The sequence below is a fragment of the Haliotis cracherodii genome, unplaced genomic scaffold, assembly GCF_022045235.1.
Source record: "Haliotis cracherodii isolate W230 unplaced genomic scaffold, xgHalCrac1.p SCAF_20, whole genome shotgun sequence".
Classification (NCBI taxonomy): Eukaryota; Metazoa; Mollusca; class Gastropoda; order Lepetellida; family Haliotidae; genus Haliotis; species Haliotis cracherodii.
In genome coordinates this window covers 5716363-5742179 of record NW_027266276.1, presented here as the reverse complement: position 1 = coordinate 5742179, position 25817 = coordinate 5716363, and the positions used below count along the sequence as shown (strand labels likewise).

At 39.9% G+C, this 25817-nt stretch overlaps 1 protein-coding gene across 7 annotated transcripts in view; it reads left to right on the top strand.

The window, feature by feature from the left end:
• The window catches only part of LOC139470246 (POU domain, class 6, transcription factor 1-like), a 102761-nt gene that overhangs the window by 49087 nt on the left and 27857 nt on the right, over positions 1–25817 (top strand). For 6 of the 7 annotated variants that reach the window (XM_071252576.1, XM_071252578.1, XM_071252577.1 and 3 more), the window contains 2 exons: positions 21436–21631; positions 23295–23477. In XM_071252576.1, coding sequence (XP_071108677.1) covers positions 21436–21631; positions 23295–23477 — 379 coding nt within the window. The remainder of the gene's footprint in view (positions 1–21435; positions 21632–23294; positions 23478–25817) is intronic. The other variant, XM_071252581.1, reaches the window with a different exon arrangement.

Sequence of the window (25817 nt, the reverse complement as noted above, 5' to 3'; positions counted from 1 at the left end):
ATAGCCCACGTCTACCAGATTCAGAACCCTCAGTTGTGATACAGTGTCATAGCCCACGTCTGTCAGATTCAGAACCCTCAGTTGTGATACAGTGTCATAGCCCACGTCTACCAGATTCAGAACCCTCAGTTGTGATACAGTGTCATAGCCAACGTCTGTCAGATTCAGAACCCTCAGTTGTGATACAGTGTCATAGCCCACGTTTACCAGATTCAGAACCCTCAGTTGTGATACAGTGTCATAGCCCACGTCTACCAGATTCAGAACCTTCAGTTGTGATACAGTGTCATAGCCCATGTCTATCAGATTCAGAACCTTCAGTTGTGATACAGTGTCATAGCCCACGTCTATCAGATTCAGAACCCTCAGTAGTGGTACAGTGTCATAGCCCATGTCTACCAGATTCAGAACCCTCAGTTGTGATACAGGGTCATAGCCCGCGTCTGTCAGATTCAGAACCCTCAGTTGTGATACAGTGTCATAGCCCACGTCTGTCAGATTCAGAACCCTCAGTTGTGATACAGTGTCATAGCCCACGTCTGTCAGATTCAGAACCCTGAGTTGTGATACAGTGTCATAGCCCATGTCTACCAGATTCAGAACCCTCAGTAGTGGTACAGTGTCATAGCCCACGTCTACCAGATTCAGAACCCTCAGTTGTGATACAGTGTCATAGCCCACGTCTTTCTGATTCAGAACCCTCAGTCGTGATACAGTGTCATAGCCCACCTCTGTCAGATTCAGAACCCTCAGTTGTGATACAGTGTCATAGCCCACCTCTGTCAGATTCAGAACCCTCAGTTGTGATACAGTGTCATAGCCCACGTCTACCAGATTCAGAACCCTCAGTTGTGATACAGTGTCATAGCCCACGTCTGTCAGATTCAGAACCCTCAGTTGTGATACAGTGTCATAGCCCACGTCTACCAGATTCAGAACCCTCAATTGTGATACAGTGTCATAGCCCACGTCTACCAGATTCAGAACCCTCAGTTGTGATACAGTGTCATAGCCAACGTCTGTCAGATTCAGAACCCTCAGTTGTGATACAGTGTCATAGCCCACGTCTACCAGATTCAGAACCCTCAGTTGTGATACAGTGTCATAGCCCACGTCTACCAGATTCAGAACCTTCAGTTGTGATACAGTGTCATAGCCCATGTCTATCAGATTCAGAACCTTCAGTTGTGATACAGTGTCATAGCCCACGTCTATCAGATTCAGAACCCTCAGTAGTGGTACAGTGTCATAGCCCATGTCTACCAGATTCAGAACCCTCAGTTGTGATACAGTGTCATAGCCCGCGTCTGTCAGATTCAGAACCCTCAGTTGTGATACAGTGTCATACCCCACGTCTACCAGATTGAGAACCCTCAGTTGTGATACAGTGTCATAGCCCGCGTCTGTCAGATTCAGACAAACAGTTTGAAGACATTCCAATGTGTTTACTTCTTTGATATCAATGGCATCGAATTAAGCTTCTAGCAAAATACGTCCTTATTAGAATTTCAAAAGATGGAAGCTCGGTTGTTTTATCCTGTCAGACACTTTTCATTTTCTAAGATCAATACATCTTCCCAACAGAACGCACTAGATTTAGACGTCTGAATATGTCTGCCAGAAGTTTTGATCAGAATGCATTCATCTTCTTTAATTACTTATGGCGGGACCGATAAGATGGATATCTATTTTATGTTGAGGAAAGAAATTAGGTTTCCTACAAAGGAATTGTCTGATTGTCATTAGTGGGTCTTTTGAAGGGTTTTGTGCTGAAAAGCTGTAGAGAAAATTAAATGTGTTTTTGCACGATAGGAGATTAATGTGGCGTAAAACTGTTTGAATAAAATAGTGTGTTGAGTGTGTCAGTTAGATTCTGGCTGACTTGCCCTGATAAATAAACTTTGGTACTGTGTAGATGAATCTAACACTTTGGTTTCCTAGGGACTGAAAATCATTTTCTCACAGGCTGAGTGTCTGAATTTTAATAATCTATTACTGGTTATTAAGTCAATCAATCATCAAAATTTAATAGGGGTTGGTTTGGTCTTTTAATATGTCATGATCAAATGCTAAGGAACCATAATGCATTTCATCTTGTTTAGGATCAGATCACCATGCAGCTATTCATTTTGTGTTTACATTAATAATGTGAAAAATTCAATTGTGTTTGCTTTTCTAAAAATTCCAGGTCTTCTTTGTTTACAAAATGAAAAAAATTGTTGTATATGGTTAAAAAATTTTTATTATGCTTGTTCTGTTATTTTGAGGCATGGTGAAATGGATTATGTTTATAACAGAAAGTCTTGTTTTGTTTGATTGTTGTGTTATGCCACATAGTCCGGTAATTAAAGGTTTATTTTTCATGAAGGTTCAACAAAATTGACGGAAAAGGTTTTTTAACACATTTCACTGCCTTGATAGGTCTACTTTAAAAAAAAAAATAGTTTACCAAAATTTGACTTGGGGAAACACCCAAAATAGGTCAAATCCAAGATGGCCGCCATCAATACAAACGAAAATCGAAAAAGTAAAAAAAAAAGAATCAATCAAAATCTAAACATGGATGATGACTCTATTTATAATCAACTTCATAAGATTAAGACAGGGGAATATATATTTAATAATTTTAAAGTGAAATCTTACACAGAAATATATTACAGCTGCCCGAAATGTGAAAAAAATGCAATTGTTCCATATCGGACTACAAAATACTTAACACGGGCTTATAAAGAGGGAATAACCCTGCAATACTACAGTTTACAAGTCAAACTTACTATCAATTTAAATGTCTAAAGTTCAAGACAGTCTTTATATTCACACTCATAATCTGGACATGAAGAGACGATTATTCAGTAATGTCAGAGAAGTCATGACTGGGTCCATTTGAAAATGTCATCCCTTTGCATTGTCCACATGCTGAGGTACATTGTAGACAATTTTTTTCTGCATGAGCATGTGTTTTCATCACACTTTCCAGTGCAATTGTATCTGATTATTTTCAACAGAAATTTAGGAGTGACAGCTTGGTGCCTTGTGATTGGTTTCAATATAGTGCCCTTGTTGCTCTTGTGAAACGTCCAGCCCCATTCTGTCGCATCCATATTGTTGCCTAGCCAGGTCTGCACTTGGAGTCAGACTCGTTGGCTGGGCAATCTGGCAGCATTTGATGTCGGTGGAAGGTGTCGACGGGGTAGGTAATTTGAGCTTGATACATACCTTCTCAGTGAATATTGTCACACGTTCAGAATTCAAATCCAAGCCAGGCATACAGCCGCAGAGGATTGCAAGTGCCTGATTACCAGCCTGCTCGATTTCTGCATGGTTTCCACCTGTCACCATTAAAAACCTTTGAATATTCCTGAGACCATCCCCATGCCATATGGCCTCGATGTTGTGTCGGTCCCTGACAATGCATGTACAAAGAGCAAAGAATGGCTGAGATTAGGATCAAGGATCATCTGTAGGATGAAGATGTCAGTGATCTTTGTACTTGTCTGAAGAAAGATGGCTTCATGGTATCGGGTCTGAAGTGATATTGCAACAGGATGAGAAGGTCGGTGTCATTCCCTACCACTACCACAGGCTGTGTTTGAGCCAATGTACAAGCAGACATTGAAATGTCATAGTCAGCATCTCTGGATGAGTGTTTAATCTGAAAACCCACCTTTTTCGATTTTTGACCCCAACAGAGTGATGAATTTCTGTTTGTTTCTTTCATTTGCCAAAAGGGCTTTTTCTTCATTTTCAGAATCAAGTCTGGTGTGAAATCCACATCCACTCCAATCTCACTTCCTGTTCTTCTCTGATGGGTCTCATCCTTGGTAAAAAAACACCACAATAACCATCAAACACGTTCGATAAGAGCATTGCAGAAATGGTTCCTCAAGAAATGAGCCTGCACAGCTTGTGACACAGATTTGCCGGACAACATCTGATCTGTACTACCCTCTGAATATACTTGAGTGATGATCTCCTTTAACCCAGATCCAGCCATCAGATTCCCAACTGTACCCACAAAACTCATCTAAGTATGGAATCCCCCCAAGACCAGGGCTATTTGATGCAAGGGGCTCTCAGCTGGCCGTGATTCAATGATCATGTATGCAATTCACCAAAGTTGCTGGTCGATTGTAATAACCGGCGTGATTCCATGTCGTCTGGCATATTTGGAAATATACTCCAGCGTTGATCTGACACAGGATTCGTCACTTGGTGTCACATTGATAATCAACAAGAATATCTCAGAGCTCTTCCTGGGGTATGGAATGTCAGAATGGAGCAACTGCATGCAACCGGAACACAGTGGTCAACACACACAGAAGTGGCGCACTCCACAAATTATCTAGTTTGCTATTCTTTTCATCAAGACAGAAGTCACCAGTTGGTGAATAGATAATGTTCGCCAGCACTGCCTTTGGATTTCTTTGTGAGAATGGTTTGACACTGTTGATTTTTTTAACATCATCCAAGTCCACCTTAACTCTTGGTACCCTCCGTCTCACCATCTCGCCCATGGCATGGATTGAGCCAGTCCCATCAAACCTTTTGCTGGCATGATCTATATAACCAGCCTGGTATTGCACGAATGTATCTGCAATGTCTCTGATTAGGTGAACACCATGAGTGGTCACCGAGAATTTTCTAAATTTACGAGGAGCTGAAACCGAGTTGGCTTATCATATCCACTAAATTACGATGACCATATATGTGTTATAGTGTGATACTTTGTCAAACTTGTCGAGGAGGCAGAAATGATGGGGACATTTCGAATGCATTATTGCCTGACCCAATGATGCAGCTCAGCTCTTGATGATAGCTTGAAGGAGGATGCGTAATGCATGTGGGAGGTAATCAAGATTGGTGTCAATCAATGCCATCTGCTCATTGTCGAGATACACATCAACATGTTTCGACATGCTCTATACCTGCGTATGAACGTATCCTCCTCCAACTTTAATCAAACTGACCATGTCGGATTTGTCCACCTTTGCAACATTTTCATATGCCGTAAGAGATGCAATGTTAGGTTGTTGCCTGATTAGTTATGAATACCTTGTTCCCATAGTGATTCATGAATTCCCTTTTCAGCTGAGATGTAGTGTGTAGTTGATCATCACTCAGTGCACTCATTGACTTCATAATGTGATGCAAATTGTCCAAAGGAATCGTTTCATCATCATTCTCTTCCAAGTAATAAATGGCAATCTCAAATGCTGTCATCTAGGACATACACTTCAGTCGACCAAGTCTCCGTTTCTTTGGTGGTGCCTCCCCATGTTCAATATAAGCTGCAGGTATACTTGTCCCTCTCCGGAAAATTCTTATCACAAGCATGGTGATGGATAGCTTCTTCAGCTGGTAGATTGTATATGGGCACAATACTTGACTGTACCATCTTGGTCCAATCACCTTGCCTGTTGACACAGTATGTTGCAGACATATGTTGAGTAACTGAAGAGCCATCGCACGGCTGAAGTACACTTCTATATGGATGTTTGTAAAAGTACCACATAGAAAACAGTGAGTTTTAAAATTTAAGGCTTAAACATATGATCAAAAGGTTTCAGCTACTTTGATTGCCTTTGGATTTTTATGCATACTTCGACACTGTGTACCAACAGGCTACAGTTGTATATGATGTCTGGTGCATCGAATTTACAGCAGCATTTTGCTGTCAACTTCACATAATCCTGGGGTTTGTCCAGGTTAACTGGTTCCATACATAGCAAACAAGTCACCATCTGTGATCTACATAGGTCACCTTCAGTTGAGAATAGTCACCTGCGAATAGTAACAGTTGATAGAAATATGGTTGACATGTGTCCAGATACAAATGTTGCTTTTCCGATTATAGCAAATGATTTTTGTGCTAAATGTCTTGATTATATCTTCTGAATTAACTTTTAATAAAGTTTCTGAGAAGGTAATACCATTTGAGAAAAATAACTGCTTCCCGGAGTTTGGATTATCTCCCTTGATTTTCCTTTAAACAAATATTGATGTTAATTTTAAGGCTCTGTTTCAAATTTTATAATTATATTTGTTCATATTTTCATCAGTTATTCCTCTCTAGAGCCAATCAACTATATATTATACAAGTTTTCATTTTAGCTATAAAAGAAAAATAGCTTATACATACCTTTATGTTCTTGAGGTCTATCTTTAAAACATTGTATGCTCGGCCGCCATTTTGAAGAAGGGAATACTTTGGGTTTTTTCAATTATTTTTGTTTCTAACTTGATTATTTATGTGAAGACAATAAACTGCATGATTTTATATGCGAAACGTCAACATTATAATAAATCGGTTCATGTTCTGCAAGAATTACTGATATTAACAAATTTATGTACTTTTTCGTCATTTTGAAGCATTATTTTAAATTTCTATGTGAATTTTCCTTTCAAAATTGTTAAATATACATTCCTTTGCATTTATCCTGGCAAGCTAATATAGATAGACTCATCATAAATGGGTTTTTTGTTATTGGTTCCACGTTTATGACTATTATTACTTTTGTTGGTGGCCATCTTGGATTTGACCTATTTTCGGATGGTTCCCCATGTCCGATTTTGGTAAACTATTTTTTATTTTAATGTATAGGTGCCAAGGCACCAAAATCCAGCAATAAACCTTTTCCGTCAATTTTGTTGAACCTGGACCTTTTAATTACTGGACTAACACTCAGCAGTATTCCAGCTATAAGATGGATGTCTGTGAGGAGTCGAGTCTGGATCAGACAATCCAGTGATTAACATCATGAGCATCGATCCACGCATTTGTGATACAATGAAATGCATCCACCAAATCAGCAAGCCTGACCACCTGATCTCGACCTAAGTCGCCTCTTACGACAAACATGGGTTGCTGAAGGTCGGATTTTGAATGGTCAGAAAGTCTTTGTAGATGCAGAAGTAAAGTCAGGCTAAATTTCTTTGGGTTTATGGATTTTATTACTGAATGGTTTTGTTGAAAGGTTGAAATACAAATAAATATTAAAATGCTTTCAACATTAATGAGATGTTGAAAGCACTTTGATAATTATTTGTATTTTGACCTTTCAACAAAACATAAGGTGATTTGATATTTAATCGGGTGGGTAGGTGGAAATAAACAAGATACTGACTCACTTTTTCTGGTCCTTTAAATAGTAACTTAAATTTGACTTTTTGAATATCTGAAGTGTTTCTGTTTTTTAATTGACAAATTGACAGAAGACAGTGGTTTACTATAGCATTCCAGTCAATGACAAAAACGTTGAGATTAATTTTATTATCAAAACAATGTAAAAACACTTCGTTTTATTTTTAGAGCCAGTATTCAATTTTAAGACTAGTGGATTCGTAAAGAAAGTGTGTAAAGTTTGTAGCTATGGAGCAGAATTCTACCAGAATAGTTTAGTAGTTTTTTCAAGTCTTTGTGTTCTTAAACTATCGTCTAAGGTGCAGTAATTCCCTACACAGAGTTGCATTCCTTTGGCACACTAGAACCTATTTTTGTTTGAATCCAGGTTTGCTCCGATACGCTTAAAGGTTTGTCAGCACCATACCCGTGCTTGTGGGTTTCACCAAAGTGGTAGACATCTGGGACGTGCATCACTTCGGACTTTCCTCCCACATTAAGCTGACACGCTGTGATATAACTGGAATATTGTTAAAAGCGGCGTTAAACACAACTCACTCACTCCTCCTCTGTCCAATACCGCCCCCCTCTCCTTATCCCCCCACCCCTCATCCTCCCCCATATTGTGGTCCTATAATGATGTAAGCATGCCACCTGTTACCCCACAGGCCATATTGTTAGCAGTTGATGCTGTACAAAGCTGTAACACTGCCACTCAGCATTGTCCCATTATGTCAGCATTTCCCTCCTATTCATTAGAATTTCATTATTCTGTCAGGTGAAAAATAATACATTTTGGGGTATCATATTTCTATTGTTACATACATTATCTTTGATTGTGATTCTATGGGTTAGTTTGTCTAAATAGAAAGATCAATGCTTTTACACGTTATAATGTAAAATGAGGCATTTTGTGAATCAATAGGGACTGATACATCTGGCGTAAAGGGACATTTGAGAATTGTAGGTTAAATCTTGAGATAAATTCTAATTGACAAAGTATCTGTGAGAGTCCGTTCCCCTCTTGATGAACAAGATATGTTGTACCACATACATGATCCGAAGTGCTTCATGAATAGCGTTAAGTGAATCACCTGAGATAATGCACCCAAATGGGAAACTTGATGCCACAGGATTAAATCTATCATTATTTATAGCCCTTTTATGATCACTAAATCCAGCTTAAGAAGGGCCCAGACATTTCCCCACAGGACTAGTCCCAACATGGACATTTCCCCACAGGACTAGTCCCAACATGGACATTTCCCCACAGGACTAGTCCCAACATGGACATTTCCCCACAGGACTAGTCCCAACATGGACATTTCCACAAAGCACAATTCCCCACAGGACATATCCACACAGGGGATATTCACACAGGACATATTCACACAGGACATATCCACACAGGACATATTCACACAGGAATATCCACATAGGACATATCCACACAGGACATATCCACACAGGACATATTCACACAGGACATATCCACACAGGACAATTCCTTCACAAACAGGTAAACAGCTACTGAGGCCCAGGCAAGCCTTATAGTATCAGTTCAACTATCAATGCCATGACAATTTCACTGTCAGAATACCATGTTATAATTTCCATTCTGTATTATTTTCTTAAAACATGTCTTCCTCACATGTGTAGGCAAGAAGTGGACCAAGGGTACTTTAAAGGGTGGTTTACTTCACCTTATAAATCTCATTGGGTGCGTGGTCCCTGTTGGGATTCTGTGGTCCCTGTTGGGATTCTGTGGCCCCTGTTGGGATTCTGTGGCTCCTGTAGGGATTCTTTGGCCCCTGTTGGGATTCTGTGGCCCCTGTTGGATTCTGTGGCCCCTGTAGGGATTCTGTGTCCCCTGTTGGGATTCTGTGGCCCCTGTAGGGATTCTGTATCCCCTGTTGGGATTCTGTGTCCCCTGTTGGGATTCTGTGGCCCCTGTAGGGATTCTGTGTCCCCAGGTCCCCAGGCAACTAAATAGATTGGGTGGTCAGACTCAGTGGCCTGGGTGATTGTGTTTTGGCATGTCATCAACATGTGAACTGATGCACAAATCAGTCGCTGTTTTTTCCGGCCAAGACTCAATTATTTACACGTTTTTTACTGCCCTGGGATTCCTGAACAGAAAGATGACACCCGTGCCGTCAGTAAAACTGCTGTACGATCGCTGCCTTTAAAGTGTCCACACTGAAGACCAGGGCCCCGTGCTCTTAGCGCAAAGATGATCGTAACTCCCATACTTTAACATAGGTTTGAAACAGTTGTAGATCCAAGATCACTTTGTGGATCTAGGCCCCCAGAGTCTATTCCCCACATGTATACAAAGTGTACCGCTTGTTCTTGGGTCAACTGTCGTGAAAGTGGCTGGAATTTTGCTAAAAGCGACATAAACCAATGCCATCTCATATAACTTTGGGACCATATGTCACACATGACGAGGTTCAATCTTCTCATTTTCATGGAATGGGAATCATTTCTAAACTGAACGGAAAGATCGATATATTGATACAGAAAATCAGCCTGAAGCTGCATCATGCTAACTAATGCAGTGTTTCTGACAACAAAGGTCTGGTGTGGTGGTAATCCTGAAATTGCTGTCCCAGCAGACAAAGGTGTAATAACACTGGCTCTCCTGTCACCTGTCACTCACACGACTCGGGGCTTTGTTCCCCAATAACATGGACATGGCTTTATCAAACTGTCCATAGCACACATGCCAATTCACCAATCTCCTTCAATAGGCCGCTTAGCTGTTGTTGAGCATGTCTGCTAATCTGTATTAAACCAGTGAACGCTTTGTCCATATTCGACTCAATGAATTGATGTTATTGTTAGTAAAAAAAATTAATGGTTTAATTGTGTTAATGCAAGATGTACTCTGGTATATGTGGCTGACCTGAAAATGTAATGAAAAAGACACACCAATACCCAAAATATTTTTTGCAAAATTAATGTAATTTTTAGGCCCATGCCAGTTTCATCTTGTCCTGCTCAGAGGCCGATATTCAGCCCCAGGTCTGCAGCAAATGTCAGTAAAAATTCCAAAATCTAAAATAATGTTAATATATTACATTTGTGATGGTTTGGTCAAGGTGATTTGTATTTCACTGGTATCAGGACCAGTGAAGAGGAAGTGGTTTATTTACATATTTGGATTGGATGCTACGTTAAGAAACCTTTCTTAACTGAGTGACAATTTTTCCCAATTTACCGGTCAAGGACACATAGTTTTGTATCCTAGTTAGTAAGTCCCTGCCATCAGAACCTTGAGTGAACAGTGACTAAAATAGTAGAGATAAAGAAAGTTTTTCAGCATAATGTTCCTATTTCATCAAAGTATATTTATTATGTGACCGTGTTCAATTTCTTGAGTATTTCAACGATGTATATTATTACTAATTGATTCAAACACCGATGTGACCCATGAAGATCCAGGGCATCAACTCATGCTTGTCGTAAGAGGCGACTAACGGGATCAGGTGGTCAGCCTTGCTGACTTGGTTGATGCATGTCATCGTATCCCAATTGTATGGATTGATGCTTGTAGTGTCAATCACTGGATTGTCTGGTCCAGACTTGATTATTTACAGATCGCCATCATAAAGCTGGAATATTGCTGAGTGCAGTGTTCAACAACAAACACAACAAACAAAGAAACAAACAAACGTATCAAACACTGATGTGATGTTTTGTTGTCAACATCTAAATAACTATCAGTACAATTTATTATTTGTTTGTGAGCTATACACATACGACTGACATGAGATGTTATAACAGATGCAGAATCACTGATCTTGTACAGAAAATACAGATACTATTAACTTGGTATTGTATAAATGTTATAACAGCAGATGCAGAATCACTGATCTTATACACAAAATACAGATACTATTTACTTGGTATTGTATAAATGTTATAACAGCAGATGTAGAATCACTGATCTTATACATAAAATACAGATACTATTTATTTGATATTGTATAAATGTTATAACAGATGCAGAATCACTGATCTTGTACATAAAACACAGATACAATTTACTTGGTATTGTATAAATGTTATAACAGATGCAGAATCACTGATCTTGTACTGAAAATACAGATACTATTTACTTGGTATTGTATAAATGTTTTAGCAGATGTAGAATCACAGATTTGTACACAAAATACAGATACTATTTACTTGGTATTGTATAAATGTTATAACAACAGATGCAGAATCACTGATCTTGTACACAAAATACAGATACTATTTACTTGGTATTGTATAAATGTTATAACAGATGTAGAATCACTGATCTTGTACACAAAATACAGATACTATTTACTTGATATTGTATAAATGTTATAACAGATGTAGAATCACTGATCTTGTACACAAAATAGAGATACTATTTACTTGGTATTGTATAAATGTTATAACAGATGCAGAATCACTGATCTTGTACATAAAACACAGATACTATTTACTTGGTATTGTATAAATGTTATAACAGATGCAGAATCACTGATCTTGCACAGAAAATACAGATACTATTTACTTAGTGTTATATAAATGTTTTATTTCTGCCATAATTCACAAACTGTCATTAACAGGAAAGCATCCTATCTTTTTTGACATTGTAGCTGACACAGTATTGATCAGCCCGTCAAATGTCAGCGAGGGTCTGTATCAAGTGTTCAAATCTCCGAGTGTCAGACAAGTACTAGTGTATCATGGAGCTCAGGTGGCCAAGGTTCCGAGGCATCAAATCTCTGTAGGTGTCAGGGGGTGGGATGAATTCTTGGTTCCTCCTGATGCTTGGCATCTTTGATGTCCCTGTTAGTGTGTTTTACCACAGTGGGAACCTACATCAATCAGGGCTCTCCTCCCATGTGATGGTGACACTGGTTGATGTCATTAGACACTTCTGTGTTTCATGTCACTACAGGGGCGGTGTGGTAGCCAAGTGGTTAAAGCATTCGCTCGTCACACCGAAGGCCAGGGTTCAGTTCCTGACATGGGTACAATGTGTGAAGGCCATTTCTGGTGTCCCCCACCATGATATTGCTGGAACATTCCTAAAAGTCAGCGTAATATCTCACTCACTCATGTCCGGAGGAATGATATGGCCACCCCCGTCAGTTAGTGACCATGCATTTGATTGTATTTTGTGGAGGAGGGAATATATATATATAGTGTGTGTGGGTGTGTTGGGTGGCGTAGGCGAGTCGGACCCATAGAATTCTGCATTAGGTTTTGCCAATAAAATATTCTGTCTCTGAGAAGAATCTTAACAAGACAAACCCTTTTTTTAATTTTTTTTTTTAAACTTAAAAAAAAAAAAAATTATATTTTTTTTTATTTGATGATCTTAGTTGTTGCACTTCCATGACTGTTCAGTATCAGGTTTTGCTATTTGGATATTGTGGGAGTTACATCTAGTCTGAGCCTTTTTTGCGGAATAATGTTTCAAGTGAACTGACTAACTTTCTGTATCCGTCTAGATGTTGGTCATTTCTTCATGAAGCTGTCTTGTCTGGCTGCTTCTTCTTCTGGTTGACATCAGGCTCGGTGGCTTTGTAATCGATTCAAAATAGGCTTAATACATTTGACATGACCCCTCTTTAATGCATTGACCTAACAAAGAGGAGTAGTGTTATAAAGAGGAAGTGTCACACCTGGTGACCTCTGTTGTAAGAGATACCTGTGTAGTCCATTATACATGTTATGGCCCAGGGGATAGATGGTCAGGACATCTGTTTGTTTGGGTGGAGGTGAGGGACTGGGGCAGGAGGAAGAGATATCACAGTACATGCCCATGTTATAGCTGAGACGAATGAACGGCCATGTCATTGATTTTGTTAGGGGTGGGAATGAGGGATTGGGGGTGGGCTCAAACAGATATTAGTCATAGAACTGAATCAGTTTGTTCTTTAACGCTGTACTTGTCTTCGTGTTTTCTTGGTTTTTGTTTAACACTGCACTCAGCAATATTCCAGCTATATGACGCCGGTCTGTATATAATCGAGTCTGGACCAGACAATCCAGTGATTGACATCATGAGCATCGATCTACGCAGTTGGGATACGATGACATAAGGCTGCACTCTACGGTATTCCAGCTATGTAATGGCGGTCGGTATATACAACTCAAAATAAGTTAAGGACCACCCAATTCTTTCATATTGCTATGGATACCAACTGACTTATTCTTTATGTCTCTGCCTTAATATGGAAGGAATAATACTTTACTTATGCTCAAAATACACTCAGAGTGGCATAAAACCAGTTCACTCATTTTCAATCAAGAACCCAATTTACCTTCATGGAAAGATTGGGTTTATTTTCCAGAAAGTATCCAATAATGTTTTGACAAGACAACAAAGATAAATTTTGTAAAAACTGGAGAAGTAATTGTTTCGTAAAGATGGCCATTCTGAAGCAACTCTCTTGGGACTCTCTCCATGGTCACGGCCAGGCGTGGCTCTGTGATTAACTCTATGACTGACAAGTGGACCATACACTGAGAGCCATTCACTCTGTCATCTGGGGGGAAATTGAAGGGGTTAACCAACCTTTGACATGCTGGCCATCAGTGTGGGTCTTGTATTAGAATTCTCTATTTAATTGCAAGGCTGATGTCTTTATTTTCTCTGTCCTTCCTTTGACCTCTACTCATTAAAAATGAGATTTTTCTTTGTTTTCAGTCTCAAGGAAAAGTTAGTTGGTCTTTGTTTGTGGTCAAGATGCAGGAGGCAAAATATGAAACTAGTAAACTCTTTTCAGGATTTTGAAAGATGAGTTATAACAAAAGTGAATTTAAAATTACTTAAGTGTTAAAAAAAGTTGAAATGTTATTTTGAAGTATTTATTTCAGCAAACTAGTGGACAATGCTGTTTTACCTTGATAATTGTGTAAGCATGTATACTCCTAATTTTTCAAATTTGAAATCAAAATTTAAAAATATGGGGCTGACCATTTAGAGGACCATGATGAGCCCAAAGCCGGAGAGGAATCAGAGAGCTAACAATTGACTTCGGTTGTACGGTTTACCAAAATCCAAACACAGGGTAAAAAAATCCAATCAGAGAAAAGTGGAATATATTGTTAAACACATGAATAGAGCACAAAGTAGTACAACAATGTCTTTATGATGTGGTTGCCATAGACACCAAACTTGACTTCTGATTGAAATAATTTGATGAAACTTGAGTGACACAGTTCAGGACAATTATCATCCGGGGGGGGGGGGGGGGGGGGGGGGTGTCAAGTTTGTCAACCAATTTTTTATACCATTTTGGCTCATTCTGTTACTTCGAGGCAAAGCAAAGCTGAATCTCCCCTCAATCCTGTCACTGAGGCTTATACTGGAGACTAGTAACAGTTTTTTTTGGTCCCTTCCTTTTAAGTGGGGCATGGGTGGCCAAGTTGGCAAAGGTGCTGCATTTTGCGGTGCAGTGTTGGATCCCTTGCCTGTGCTGGAATGCCATGATTTGGGTTCAAATCCCGGTTTACCCCAATATGTTTCTAGGTTTGTCAGCCCCTTACCCAGGTTCCACCAAAGTGGTAAACGTCTGAGATCTGCATCACTTCGGGCTTTCTCCACAGTTAAGGTAACACGCTGTGATGAAACTGGAATACTGTTCAAAGCAGCATTATAACCAACTCACTTACTCACTCCTTTTAATTAGACTAACGCTTAGTTTCTGAAAATATATAATTTTGATAGAAACTAACAGCTACATTTAATTTGAAAAAGAACCCCTTTGAGATGGGAGGTTCCTGAATCTGTGGGAAATCTAGACTTGCTTCACTTAGGGCTACAGCATTGCAGTAAGGGCTGGGCGGAAGGGAAAATAATATGGTTCAGGGACTGTGAGACTCACTACATTTTAAGGTTCAATTTTTCCTATGGACATCACCTCCTTATACATGACCTCGACGTACCCTGTGATTTCAAGATTGGAAATGTGCTGAGGAATATCAGACAAGAGTCTAACTTGCAAAGAAAGAAGGTTCCTTTGTTTTTGATTGATTGAGTTTAATTAATATTGGAATGGATCCATTTCTCATTAATGTGGTTGAGTTTGATGTTAGCAATAGATGCCTGCAGGAAAGACTACAAACACCGAGAGATGAAAGGTTTCTTTCTTGATGAGATTGCTAACAAATCCCTTCAGTTAGCTTTGAGGTGATGTGTCTAGTGAATTCGTATGATCCTCAAGCGCAAGATGATTGGTGGTTCCTGGAGATAGTTTGTCTGTGTGTTTCATTTCTGCATACTTTTTCTCTTTTCCTTTTCTTTTTAACTTTAGTTCTGACACTTCTTTTTTTGTCTATTCTTTTTCTTCCTTTATTTTTGTTGGGCCCAGTTGCGTCAATTATCTGCTAAGAGATCAGCTGTTCCTGGGTTTGTAAGGAGGGGTAGCCTAGTAGGTAAAGCGTTCGCTCATCACGCCGAAGACCTGGGTTTGATTCTCCATGAGTACAATGTTTGGAGCCCATTTGTCAGGTGTTTCCCGTCATGATATTGCTGGAGTATTGCTAAAAGCGGCGTAAAACCAAACTCACTCAGTATACAACAGATTATACATGAAAATTCAATATTTATTAAAACTTTGTGTTTTGTTTTTACCTCTAAAGATTTATTATTTACTTAATTAATTAATTAATTAAAATTAATTAATTAATCATAGTCTTCTATCAACTTACATTTGTTGCATGTCTTATGGTCTCACAAAGCACTGTCTGTCAAAAATCCCACACTCTTTTAAAGACTTGTGATTGAACCCACTCTTGGAGTGAGTGAGTGAGTATGGTTTTACGCCGCTTTTAGCAATATTCCAGCAATATTCCAGCAATATCATGGCGAGTAGCCTAGTGGTTAAAGCGATTGCTCGTCACACCAAAGACCCAGGTTCGATTCCCGACATGGGTACAATGTGTGAATCCCATTTCTGGTGTCCCCGCCGTGATAATGCTTGAATATTGCTAAAAGTGGCGTAAAACCATACTGACTGACTGACTCATTCATTATTTACACCATTTGAAAGCGTTCTCTTGCCCACTGACAAGCTAGATCTGGAAGACTATAAATATCAGCCATGATGTCCTCATTTATTCTTTAAAGGAGCCCATTATAGGCTGGGTGATACTAATGGTTTTTCTGTTGCAACAGTTAGTATGTGTGTTTTAGAAATAACCTCCTCTATCTTGGTTGCATTTGTTTAGTTATGGTGTAGGGGTCGACTCATTTTGCCCAGCTGAATATCGACTTTTTTGTTGTACGTGTATAATAGGGAGTCTGTGTCAGCTATTTATGCGACACTCGTGTCAGATGTTACAAAGCATGAAATGCTCTGAATACTGATGTAAGTGTGTACTTTTATCTCACCATCATCCGTATCTAAAATACACATAAGATCTGTGTTATCGTCTTGTCGCATATGATGGATGAAGTTCTTGACAGTCCGAGGTACTGCTTGCCAACTACTGTTGCAGTTTTAAGTAAGAACTACTTCCTTTAATTTGTGGAAATACTCCCCTAGCTTCCCTTGTCAAGAGTTGCTAGGCAACCCTGTAAAATAATGTATCTTTCATTTCACTGAATGACAGTCGGAGATGGCTTTCCCAATCAATAAGAGCTGGTTTTGTGCCCGACTCTTGAGCTATTGAGAAATGTGACAGTGTCAATTTCGCAAGATTGAACACATGCGTGAGACGCTGGAATGGGAGAGGGGAAATGAGTGAAGGGATTATACTCATCAATAACGGAATTGATTGGGTGCTGATTTTGTTGTCTTTAGCACAACTGTGGATGGGGCTGGCGCGTTAGAGCGTTACTGTGACATAATCCTGGTCAGATAGTATTACATCATGGATTATTATTAGCAATATTGGACAAAAAACAATATTATTACATAGAAAACATTTTTAATGAAATGTTTTTGATAGGTAGTGAGGATGGGAGTTTGTAAAGATGATGTTGTATAACAAGAAGATTAATACTTCTTGGGATGCCTTAGATGGTTTCTTAAGGTGTAGAACCTTTAAGAATTGTTGGGCTTGCTGCACTTGTGTCAATTCATACACTCTTAACATAGGATGATTCTGAAAAAGTTGATTTCCGAGAGGAATATCTTCTGGGTAGAATTGGTCTCCACAGTCTCATGCAAGTGATAACAACAGACTTATGAGGATTACTGTATATGACCATAGATAAGTCAAATTGTGAAGACCAGAAAAAAGATTCAGTAGAAAGGAATCCGGCTATGTAAAGGTTACACTTTCATCAAACTATATTTCTGTTGGTAAAAAAACTACATTGTATCGCTTAAGGTGAACGAACAACGCTTTTACAAACTTTATCAATGAAAATGAAAAATTTGCGATTAAACAACACTGTTATGATTTGATGTCAGTTCAACTTGTCCATCGTCTATGGTATAAATGAAATTGTTGGAATAATTGTGTCTCTGAAGTGAACAATTCACACATGTTGTCTATGGAATCCACTTCCATTTGAGCAAGGGCCATCCTGCCGTTATAGGGAACATGCTCAGCAAAACCATGATCAGTTTCCAACAATGTTCTAGATACCATCACCCTGCAGACAATTGCCCAGTCACGTAGGAGGCAGCAGGCTGAGAAATACTGGCAAGCTCTATCATGTCTATTGTTCTGTGGTTTGCTCTGGTAGCCATGTATGACTGAAGATGCTTTTGTGGCAGATCAGCCTGTCATATCTAGCAGACGTGACTTGTCGGCCATGTTGCTTCCATATCGACTCGTTCTCACTGTGGTTTTGGCATCACAGAGAAGGTATTATGTTAGCAAGTGATCTTTTGTTAGTGTGTTAGCATGATTGCTGGGACATGAAATATTCATCCCTGTGTGAGAGTTTATTCAATATTAACACTGACTTGCCTGAGGTACATGTATGTGGATACTTTTGACCCAGTCTGCCTAAATACGCACAAGAGATTCTTCTGTGGTCACTGATTGCATCCATGTACACAGCCTTAGAATGATTATTTTGAAGTTATATTATATTTCTTTAACGCTGCGAAAATTCAGCTTTATGACAGTGGTCCATAAACATTGAGTTTTGGCCACACAATCCAGTGATTGACATCATGAGCATTTCTCTCCACAAACTAGTCTTCAGAGTAGAGAGCTAGTCCTGCTTAAATAAGACAAATATTTTTTACTCTGTTAACATTTTCTGTCCATTATATTCAATTCTAATATATAGCTTCTCACTACAGCTGGAATTATTTGTGTATATTGCAACACTTTATATTATGTTTCTCAGAACCAGTGGCTACAGTGTGACTTTATATCATTTTACTAGTAATCAGTGGCTACAGCGTAGCTGTATGTTACATTTCTCGCACTCATTGTCTACAGTGTTATGTCTCCCCCAGAATGGAGGGAGACATATTGTTTTTGGAACGGTTCCCGTCGGCGTCGGCGTCGGCGTTCCCACCGTTTCCGGACCATAACTCAGAAACTGTTTAATATTTTTTCGCGAAACTTTGTATACACATTAACCCAGCACTGAAGTGGTGCCTTTTGCTAATTAGAGATTTTTGACATTTTTATTTTTTCTCGTTTCCATGGAGATAACTTGAACATAGACTCTGAATGGGGGTAAGCTTGGTTTCCGGACCATAACTCGGAAACTGTTTAATATTTTTTCGCGAAACTTTGTATACACATTAACCCAGCACTGAAGTGGTGCCTTTTGCTATTTAGAGATTTTTGACATTTTTATTTTTTCTTCTTCCATGGAGATAAGTTGAACATAGGCTCTGAATGGGGGTAAGCTTTGTTTCCTGACCATAACTCAGAAACCGTTTAATATTTTTTCGCGAAACTTTGTATACACATTAACCCAGCACTGAAGTGGTGCGCATTAGTTGTTTGAAATTTCTAGGAGTTCTATTTTTGTCTCTGTTATTTAGTAATGGAGGGTGGGAATGAAGAGATGGGGTTTAACGTGAAGTAAACGAATGAATGGGGGTTAGGGGAGTGGGGGGAGACATATGTTTTTACGAGTAAAAACACTTTCTAGTTACTATATGTTACACTTCTAGAAATCAGTGGCTACACTGTTACTCTATGCTACATTTCTCGCACTCATTGTCTACAGTGTTACTATATGTTACACTTCTAGAAATCAGTGGCTACACTGTTACTCTATGCTACAATTCTCGCACTCATTGTGTACAGTGTTACTATATGTTACATCAGTGGCTACAGTGTTACTGTATTATGTTCCAGGAACAGTGGCTACAGTGTTAGTATCTGTTATGATATTAGCTACAGTGTTACTATATACAGTGATCCCTCGTTACAACGCTACCTTCGGGGTCCAAACAATTGATGAGCGTTATAGATGATTAGTGGTTTAACGAAGGTCGAGTCGTAGGTGGTAGATGACCAACAAGACAGTATACATGCTCTGCCTACCTGACACGATCCATTTTGCACGTTTCAGGGTTTCAAAAAAGATTAGAATAGAAGTTATTTAAGATTCATAATGTAAAAAATGAATTATCGAGTATAATATGCGCTTTCAAAAAAACAACACACACATCGTATCTTTTCAGGTGAATAAGCAGGTATGAAATTTTATATAAAACATCACTAGACATGATGATTTACCATTAAAAATGTATTTCCTGCTCTCAAAGGCATTGTTTTATATGCAGAGTTTAAGATTACTGTGTGTATTTTCTCGTAAACTAAGCCGGAAATAGCAATCAGCTGTGCACACGTTTCCTCCCAATCTAGCGGTGATTTGGTTAAAACATACCCAGTGATACCACTTTAAAGAAATTTGGTTCAATAGTTGGAAGAAATTGTATCTGAAATTATTATTTTATCAGGAATAATATATTCCAATATCGTGTTATTTTAGTTGCAGCTTCCACCATATATACTTAAAATTATAAGAACCACAAGCGTAGCACTTTGGTACCGATTGTATGCAGGATATTGTTTTACCTGTGAAACGATTTTGACCAGTCACCGTAGGGACTTCACGCGCAACATGTATTTCAATTGCGAAAACGTTATATTGACATTAAATTGTCAAACTGCCTCAAATATGACTTTTAGCGGGTCATGGTACGGCATTAATGATATGTATATCCATTCTCTTGCAACTAAAGTTGTAAAGGCGTCAGTAGCGGTAATCTGACCATGGTTGCTGTTAATAACGGTGAGTTGTGCGAGCTACCAATCACTTCGCATACGATTTCGCCAAAATTATTGTAAACATTATTGAATGAAATTTTGAATATAATTAAAACATTTTTATTGCAAACATTAGTCCAGATAAACAATGGACATTTTTTTATATTACCAGATATTATTATAATAGGATTAAATTGCATACTTCAGTTCAGATTTGTTGACTGGTATTTCCGGTGTTAAGTGATCGCGGTTATCAGCTGATAATGTTTTCTAAGATGGGGGAAAACATTGTGTCATTGGAAAACTTGAGTTTATTGAAAATGTTTGTAAATTTTGGGAGCCATGCTTTACCGCGCGCTATAACCGAGTTAGCGCTATATTGAAGGGCGCAATAACGAGGGAACACTGTATTATGTTCCAGGAACAGTGGCTACAGTGTTAGTATCTGATATGATATTAGCTACAGTGTTACTATATATTATGTTCCAGCAACAGTGCCTACAGTGTTACTATATGTTACATCAGTGGCTACAGTGTTACTGTATATTATATGCCAGGAACAGTGGCTACAGTGTTAGTATCTGTTATGATATTAGCTGCAGTGTTAATATATATTATGCTACCAGTGGCTACTCTGTTCCTATTTTTGTGTTCCTAGCAACAATTGGTTACAGTTTTACTATGTGTTGTGTTCCTATAAACAGAGGCTACAATGTTACTGTATGTCATGATATTAGCTACAGTGTTACTATATGTTATGTTCCTAGGAACAGTGGCTTCAATATTACTGTATAACATGTCACCACCAACCAATGGCTACAGTGTTACTGTATGTCATGATATTAGCTACAGGGTTACTATATATTATGTTCCTAGGAACTGTGGCTTCAATATTACTGTATAACATGTCACCACCAACCAGTGGCTACAGGGTTACTATATATTATGTTCCTAGGAACTGTGGCTTCAATATTACTGTATAACATGTCACCACCAACCAATGGCTACAGTGTTACTATATGTTATGTTCCTAGGAACAGTGGCTTCAATATTACTGTATGACATGTCACCACCAACCAATGGCTACAGGGTTACTATATGTCATGTTTGTCTTCCAGGATGTTATGCTCTCAGCCACCACCACACAGTCCCCGCTGGCGCCGGTGTCGTCAGTCTTTACGATGCCCTCTGTCTCGCTGCCCAATGCTTCAGGAAGCACTCTGGGTCTCTCCGACCATTTGTTCATGTCCGTACCCTCCATAGCAGACACCTCCACAACGTCCTCGGTCACAGACGCCAAATCAGAAGCAAATGGTGAGTTACAAGGTCAAGGTCAATTGTACCCACCATTGAAGTGACCTTGACTTGAATTGTAAGGTGAAGGTCATTCATTAATTTTCTTCATAAATTATGGGATGCATATCACCTGGTTACTTGTTTCCTGAGAACTTGCCCGGATTAACAAATATCTAGGTTAATATATCATTGGTTTGGAATAACATCCCTTTGTCTCAATATAAAGATTCTGTAGTATGTATGCACAGTATCTGTCATAGAAAACAGCCAAATAGCTACTTGTCTGCTAGTCACACGATTGTCAATGTTTGAATAAAGATAAAGCTTCAGTCAACTTCAGTGTATGCGTGATCAGATTGTTTTATAGTGTAGGGAAGTGTATCTAAATACTTTTTTGTCAGCCCTCCGTTCAAACAATTCACAGTCACATTTTGTACTCATCTCTTGAGGCTTACAGTGGGTACAGGTAGGGTAATAGGGGGTTGGGTACCCTGGTAGGGTTGGGTATTAGGTGTGTGGGTACCCGAGTAGGGTCGGGTAATAGGGGGTTGGGTACCTGGGTAGGGTAGGGTAATAGGTGTGTGGGTACCCGAGTAGGGTCGGGTAATAGGAGGTTGGGTACCCGAGTAGGGTCGGGTAATAGGAGGTTGGGTACCCGGGTAGGGTCGGGTAATAGGGGGTTGGGTACCCGAGTAGGGTCGGGTAATAGGGGGTTGGGTAACCGGGTAGGGTCGGGTAATAGGGGGTTGGGTAACCGGGTAGGGTCGGGTAATAGGGGGTTGGGTACCCGAGTAGGGTCGGGTAATAGGGGGTTGGGTAACCGGGTAGGGTCGGGTAATAGGGGGTTGGGTAACCGGGTAGGGTCGGGTAATAGGGGGTTGGGTACCCGAGTAGGGTCGGGTAATAGGGGGTTGGGTAACCGGGTAGGGTCGGGTAATAGGGGGTTGGGTAACCGGGTAGGGTTCGGGTAATAGGGGGTTGGGTAACCGGGTAGGGTCGGGTAATAGGGGGTTGGGTAACCGGGTAGGGTTAGGTAATAGGGGGTTGGATACCTCGGTAAACTCGGGTAATAAGGGGTTGGGTAACCGGGTAGTAAATATGGACTTATCCCAGCCCTTGTAGCCAGGCTGGATTATCGTATATTGGTTCATGCTTTTAATCAGGGGCGGTCAGGTTACCTAGTGTTGAAAGAGTTCGCTTGTCACGCCGAAGACCAGGGTTTGATTCCCGACATGGGTTCAATGTGTGAAGCCCATTTCTAGTGTCCCCTGCCTTTATGTTGCTGGAATATTGCTAAAAGCGGCATAGAACCATACTCACTCACTCATGCTTTTAATCAAATTTGTAAGTCAAATGCTTGCTGAGATAACTCTTCTCGTTGTAAAAATGATCAAGTCAAATTTGCAACCTATTTCATTCTTTTTTTTGTGTATCATTGTAATTTGTGTCGAAGTATTGGAGTCAACGTGTGATAATTTTGATGAGCTAGTTTGGATTAAGTACAACTTAACTATTTCGCTATTTTGTAATTAGAACAAGACAAACTACAGATCTTTTGTATAGTTTCTGTTTTACATAACAACTCAATAATTGAAGAAAATGAGCTTTTGTGATTGGGTTTGAGACTTTGCCAGAGCATCTTGTGATGATCTTGTTGATATTTGGACTTTTTATCGTGTAGGTGCAATCCACTCATTATCGGGTCAGACCCAGCTTCTCGGACAGCCCCAGGTGGCAGCACCACAGTTCTTCCTGGCAAGTCAAGCGGCGGCGCAGGCAGCTGCCGTTCAGGGGCAGGCGGCAGCAGCGTCCGCAGCGGCCAGCTCCCTCGGTGTACAGCAACTTCTCATTCCAGTCTCCACAGGTCAGACTCAGTCAAGTACACTGCACGTTCCTCAAAGCTTGTCCATTTGCCGAAGTCACAGAAAAACAATTGGCTCGGTTGACTCAGTTTTTTGGCTATGCCTCTATGTTATATTGTAGTGTCCACAACAAAGGATTTCACTATTATGTAAATCTTTGTTTGTAAGTCTCAGAACTTATCAACTATCCCTCATATGAACACGGAATAAGAGTTGATAAAAGCGGTGTCTTGTCGTATTAAGAGATGGAATTGGTTTGTTGTTCCGTTGGTAGATTCCGACTGAGTTGAGAGGGTTCAAGACTTTTTTCTTCTTTTTTTAAAAAAATATTTTTATTTCAATTCAGTAGACATATATATAACATTGGTACATTAGGTATATAAGTGTAGCAATTCATAGTCTTAAAACATGATCAAATATTTTCCAGACTTTCTTTGGCACCTTGTTTACATCTGGCCATGAATTGTATACCTAAAATATTTTATTGCAAAATATCAAATGTAACCTATTTAAAAAAATATCTAGCCTCACATATTCCTGACACAAGATAAGGCTTCACTGAAAGTTTCTACGTGAATAATCGTTCTGTTTCTCAGCGTTAGAAATTGACACTAGTCCTATAGTCCTTGCCATACCTAGCAATAATTAAGGTATTATAAGGACAAGTCGAAATTTGCCTTTATGGGGGTTTTGCTATATGTTATCATTATAAGGACTAGGGGCGGTCGGGTAGCCTAGTGGTTAAAGTGTTCGCTCGTCACTCCGAAGACCCGGGTTCGATTCCCGACATGGGTACAATGTGCGAAGCCCATTTCTGGGGTCCCCCGCCGTGATATTGCTGAAATATTGCTAAAAGCGGCGTAAAACCATACTCACTCGCTCATTATCAGGACAAGTGGGATAAAACTGTTAGTTTCTATTGCTGGTGCTGTATCTGTTCTGGTGTAACACCTGCTTGTTGTAAAGGGACCAATCTGATATCTGGTATCTGCAGTGGCTGGTTGAGAGAAGAAGTCGTACACCCAGGATGAGCTGTGACCTGGGCCCTGTTCCACTTAGATATTCTATTGAAAAGAAGCCCTTCATATTAAGATAGTGAATCTGTCATGCCATGATTGTCTATAGTAATATGAAACAATCTGGTGGTTCTGAACATTTTTTTGTCGTTATCTTAAACGGATACATTGACTTTTGGCAGTCCCAGCACAAGTGTTGCTTTGTGGAACAGGTGTTTGAACTGGTGAAGCATCACAATCACACCCTGTGACATGGATAGACACTATGCGCTGCTAGTGGTTGTTTGTGTGTAATAGATAGCTTGTCAGTGGATTGGAGCTGACATTATTGACCATCAGTTTGTCACCTGGCTGTTTAGTGCAGGGTCATACCTCAATGAGATGGATTGGTGGTGACTATTGAACATCGGTTTGTCACCTGGCTGTTAAGTGCAGAGACATACCCTCGTATATGGATTGGTGGTGACACTGTAGTCTTGGGGCTGACTTTTGTCCTCTTAGCTGGAAATGCTGAAGTCTTTTAGCTGATTATTGTCCTCTGAACTGGAAATGCTGAAATCTTGCGGCTGACTGTTGTCCTCTGAGCTGGAAATGCTGAAGTCTTGCGGCTTACTATTGTCCTCTGAGCTGGAAATGCGAAAGTCTTGCGGCTGACTATCGGCCTCTGAGCTGGATATGCTGAAGTCTTGCGGCTGACTATCGGCCTCTGAGCTGGAAATGCTGAAGTCTTGGAGCTGACTATTGTCCTCTGACCTGGATATGCTGAAGTCTTGGAGCTGACTATTGTCCTCTGACCTGGATATGCTGAAATCTTGCGGCTGACTATTGTCCTCTGAGCTGGAAATGCTGAAGTCTTGCGGCTGACTATTGTCGTCTTGGGGCTGACTATTGTCCTCTGAGCTGGATATGCTGAAGTCTTGGGGCTGACTATTGTCCTCTGAACTGGATATGCTGAAGTCTTGGAGCTGACTATTGTCCTCTGAGCTGGAAATGCTGAAGTCTTGGGGCTGACTATCGTCCACTGACCTGGAAATGCTGAAGTCTTGCGGCTGACTATTGTCCTCTGACCTGGATATGCTGAAGTCTTGGAGCTGACTATTGTCCTCTGACCTGGATATGCTGAAATCTTGCGGCTGACTATTGTCCTCTGAGCTGGAAATGCTGAAGTCTTGCGGCTGACTATTGTCCTCTGAGCTGGATATGCTGAAGCCTTGGGGCTGACTATCGTCCTCTGACCTGGAAATGCTGAAGTCTTGCGGCTGACTATTGTCCTCTGACCTGGAAATGCTGAAGTCTTGGGGCTGACTATTGTCCTCTGACTTGGAT